The sequence below is a fragment of the Pteropus alecto genome, unplaced genomic scaffold (genome assembly GCF_000325575.1).
Source record: "Pteropus alecto unplaced genomic scaffold, ASM32557v1 scaffold94, whole genome shotgun sequence".
Classification (NCBI taxonomy): domain Eukaryota; kingdom Metazoa; phylum Chordata; class Mammalia; order Chiroptera; family Pteropodidae; genus Pteropus; species Pteropus alecto.
The window spans coordinates 5,069,427-5,074,121 of NW_006437736.1; the positions used below are offsets into that span (position 1 = coordinate 5,069,427).

The 4,695-nt window shown below is 37.4% G+C and overlaps 1 protein-coding gene across 3 annotated transcripts in view; it reads right to left on the reverse strand.

Annotated features, from left to right (window-relative positions):
• WASHC4 (WASH complex subunit 4) overlaps window positions 1-4,695 on the reverse strand; it is a 51,114-nt gene that overhangs the window by 32,244 nt on the left and 14,175 nt on the right. For all 3 annotated transcript variants that reach the window (XM_025048824.1, XM_025048823.1, XM_006914521.3), the window contains exon 13: window positions 4,396-4,556. In XM_025048824.1, coding sequence (XP_024904592.1) covers window positions 4,396-4,556 — 161 coding nt within the window. The remainder of the gene's footprint in view (window positions 1-4,395; window positions 4,557-4,695) is intronic.

Here is a 4,695-nt window from a genome sequence, read left to right on the forward strand (position 1 = left end):
GAATGAAAACAAAAAAGATGAGAGAGGTACAGAGGTGGGAGAGTAGAAAAAGTAGACAGTGGGTAGGGAATTTATGTAAGACCTTAGAGGGAGTAAGGCGTAGAGCAGGGGTCCCCAATCCCCTGGCTGCGGACTAATACTGGTCCATGGCCTGTCAGGAACCAAGCCGCACAGCAGGTGGTGAGCAGCAGGCCAGTGAAGCTTCCATCTGTATTTGCGGCCACTCTCCAGAGCTAGCATCACCACCTCAGCTCCACCTCAGATCATCAGGCACTAGATTCTCATAGGAGCACCAGTCCTTGGTGCTAAAAAGGTTGGGGACCACTGGTAGAGGATTTGAGTAGAGTGACTTGAGCTCCCTTTGAAGAAGATCAATATCACTTTGGCTGATATGCTCAAAGTAAACTATAAAGGGAACAATGGTTAAAAGCAGGAAAACCACTTAGGACGCCACTGTGATAATGCAGAAGAAAGGGGAAGACAACTTGAACCAGAATGGGAAAGTGGAAGTGGTCAGAATCTGAATATAAAAGCCAGTATTTATTGAAAGCTTACTATACCGTAGGCCACTGGTCTAAGCACTTTACACAAATTAACTCATTCAATCTTCACATTAATATTATGAGGTAAGGCCTTATGATCTCCACTTTATAGCAGAGAAAATTGACACACAGAAGTAATGTGATTCAAGCCTAAAACTAGGAAGCTCTTCCGTCCTGAAAAAACTAAATCAATACTATAATTCTACAATGCAGGCTTACTACAAATACTAAATCACTCTATCAATGCATCTCAAATCACCCAAGACAGGAACTTTTAACCCACAGGCTGTGTAAACTATACTTTATTTTAAAAACTTAGTGTGCAAAAAATGGACAATTCCCTCTGTGGGGATCTGCCATGACCAACTCTTTCTAAAGACCATCTTCAGTTAGACGGCGTAGAGGTTCCATTAACTGCTGATCAGAAATCAGCTAACGGATAGCTCCTCAGGGGAAAGGACTGAAGAGCACCACTTGATTAAGTGTAGAATTCACACAAGAGATGGCTGGCTAGCCATACTGCTAAGCAATCTGACAATCTCAAGAACTGTTTGAAGAGGAATTATGCCAAAATCTTTAATAAATGTGTTTTAAGCTGAGCCAGGAAATCATTAGACAAAAGACACCAACAGTTTTACTTTTTGCTTCACTTTGAATGGTGCACTAAGATATATTACTTGGCTTGTGGATGATTCAATTTTTTTCTGGAACACAGAAAAAAAACAGGGGTCTCAGAGCAACGCCTCCACTTTTAAGGAGAAGGCTATGATTAGGACTCAGCAGGTGGATACAGTGCACAAGGGGGGACAGAAAAGTCATGAGCAAAGACAGAAGAAAGGGTCTTAGGCTATGGAGCTCTCTCTGACAGTAACAATGTCAATAACATGAAGAAGGCCAACGCACAGTCAGGATTAGTCACCCAGTTTTAGATCAGAGTATGCAGGATAAAGCAGAGGTCTGTCACTCTGCCCATTACTCCTACATCCAAACTCTAGCTGATCTGTCTCTTGTAAATGTATATAAATAAAACTTCTTCAAGTTTTAAAAAGCAAGTTAACTGACAAAGGGAGTCCGAAAATGGTCAAGAGTCCTGTCAGATTATCAGCTTAACTTCAAAGTACAAACAGGGGGGGAAAAAAAAAACTAAAGAAAAAAACAAATCTCCTTCACCAATATAAAGCAGTAAACAATGTCAACACTTGTAAGTCAACTGAGAGTTTGAAATGAAGGTTCACACCTTTATCCTCCAAAGTCAGTTATCCCAGCATCAAAATGATTTTGAGTGAAAAGCAAAATGCAGCAACCTACAAACCTTGGACCCCAGTCAAAGAAGTGGCAGGGGCACTTGGCCAGTTGGGGTCTAGTACATAGTGTGGGGCAGGGAAACTGTCCCCAACTGCTTCCTCTTCACTTACATAATGAACTCTGGAACTTGACTTGGACAGCTTTTAATTACCCCTTCAATTTTTCCTAAAATGTTAGACAAAACTCATGCTGATCAAACCATCTTCCCTCTCCTGGGTGTCACTTAAGCAGAGTGAATTTTAGGTTTCTATGGAAGAACTGCAAAGAGAATGAAAAAGACACTGCCCCTTCACCTCCACAAAGCTCTACAGAGACTATATCTTTGGAATGAAAGAATTTAGGAACATAAAATTTTATCATGTGGGGGTCTTTGAAAGTTAGCTTATTCCAGCTTCCACCTAATAAGACTCACTTCCCATAGCACCTTGTGATGATGATCACCTATATTCTGCCCACATAGGTCTAGTTAAAGTGTACATTACCTCTCAGAGCAGCCTACACAATGCTACCTGTTGCAGAGGCTCTGGAGTAGAACTGGCATTGGTTTGTGCACCCTCTTTGACACATCTTAGCTATGTGCCCTGGCAAAGTTCATTTCTCTAAGCTAAAAAACGGGATAAAAATAGTACTTTAGAGTAAGTTAACAGCTTGTGCTCTAGCACTGGACTGCCTGGCTCTGCCATCTATCAGTTGTTTAAATTTGGGCAAGTTTAATCTCTCTGCACTTCAGTTTTCCCATTTGTTAAACAGCAATAACCACAGTTATTTACCTCCTGTCATTTTCTGATTAAAGGAGATGATACATGTGAAAGTCTTGGAATAGCTGTTGGCTTAAAGAAAGCACTGGATAAATTGTGACCTTTATTATTTCCCAAATGAGAAGACTGTTACAGGTTTACATAAGATAATGTGTTTAAAGCCTTTAGCATAATGCCTGCTAAAAGCTTGATAATGTTGGCAATTATTACTATTAATATCTTCATTTTCATCTTTTGGTTCTAGTTCCACCTTCTAGAGCCACAGAGATCAGATCTGTTCCCTCTTCAGCCTGAATGTCCCACAAATACTTAAAAGAAACCCACTAACCCAGCCCTTAATTTCTTTTAAAGGCCCAACTATACAGAAACTCTCCAATTAGTCTTCAAAGGGCATGGTTTTCAGATGTTCCGACATCCTATTCAGTTTCATCTAGGGATACTGCAGTTGGTGGCCCTCTTAAAACATGGCATCAACATCAACCATGATCTGACCAATAAGAATTCAATGGAATTACCAGTTCCCATGGCCTAGATATAATTACCAGTTTCCAAAAGCTGGGTATACTTATTAATGTAATCTAAGTATGTACTGGCATTTTTAGTAACTGCATCACATTCTTAAAGAATGTCAAGACTCTGATAACTACAATATCCACATCTTTACTGCTACTAAACCTGATCCCTGTCTCTCCATGTTATTGAATTCATTTCTTTAATCCAAACTTATGTCTTTATCCCTTCTCAACTGTTCTGAAATGTATTAGAGAGCTCTGAAATCTCTGCCATGAGTAGTCCTGCTTGAATTGTCATTTTCCATACTTTAATCATGGGATAGTTGAGTACTAAGAGATGCTTTAGGGAATCTCATATACTGACATACTCCTCCTTTCCCCAATGTGTAGCAGTGGCTCAATTTCCCCTGAACGGTCAAGAGCCACACAAAGTGGATAAGCACCCCTATTATACTTTATGTCACAGAAAGAAACTGTGTCCAGTACAAGGCCAGTGGCAGTCCTGTGTCACTTCACTTAAAATCTTCCTCCAGATCAACATATGATTTTAGCACTGTACTCAACTAAGACTGGGCTGTAAATTTAATTGTTGATATTAAGTGATAGAAACACTGGGGCTCTTTATAATATTCTATTTTGTGTATATTTTAAAATCTATAAAATAAGAATTAAACAAAAAATAAGATAAATATCAGAAGAAACTAAAAGCTAAAAGCATTCTTTTAGGGAAGATGAAGATAGAAGGGATAATTATTTTTCCCTTTAACCTTTAAGTACTTTTTGACTTTTTAAATATCTACATACATTACTTTCATAAAAATAAAAGCAAAGGAGTACATCAAATTAAAGTCAACTTCTCCAGAAATCATCACTGAATTATGGACATGCAATGTTTTTAATGTCATCAAGTGACATCTACTGTAGAGACTTCACTCTAAACAAAATATATTTAATGCATCTGATAAAAAGTATATGTATATGTGTGAATATATACATAAAGGTGTGCATACATGTATGTGTGTATATACACATACACAGACACACATATATTTCCAAAAAGTATAATTTGCCTAAATCTTAAACTGAGTTTAAACCTAAAACATTTTAAACAAAAAGAAACTCCTAAAAAATAAATCTCCTAGAGATTGCCCTACCTTTACTTTGGTTATAAATATGTTTGATTTTATAACTCAAATACTTTACATATACTTAGAATCGGTATAAGATTTGAATATATATTATCTAAACATTTTCATTATGGATACTTATAAAACCTACTTGGTAAGTGATTGAGCTTTCTGCTGTAAGAAAGTATCTCTGTGTATTTTAATGGCTTGAAGACTTTTTCTGTCTAGAAGTTTGGCAGCTGCTGGTATTTTCTGGATCAAAAAATTATCAGGAAACCAAATAATATTAGCAGTTAGAGTAATGGCTGGTGCCTGAAATAGTAAACATAAGGGGAAACGAATCATTACATTGAGGCTAAACAATAAGCTAATTAATTGTTCTACAATATACAATGGAAGATAATTTATTTCAAGAAAAATCAACCATTAAAAAATATTAAGACAAATTATC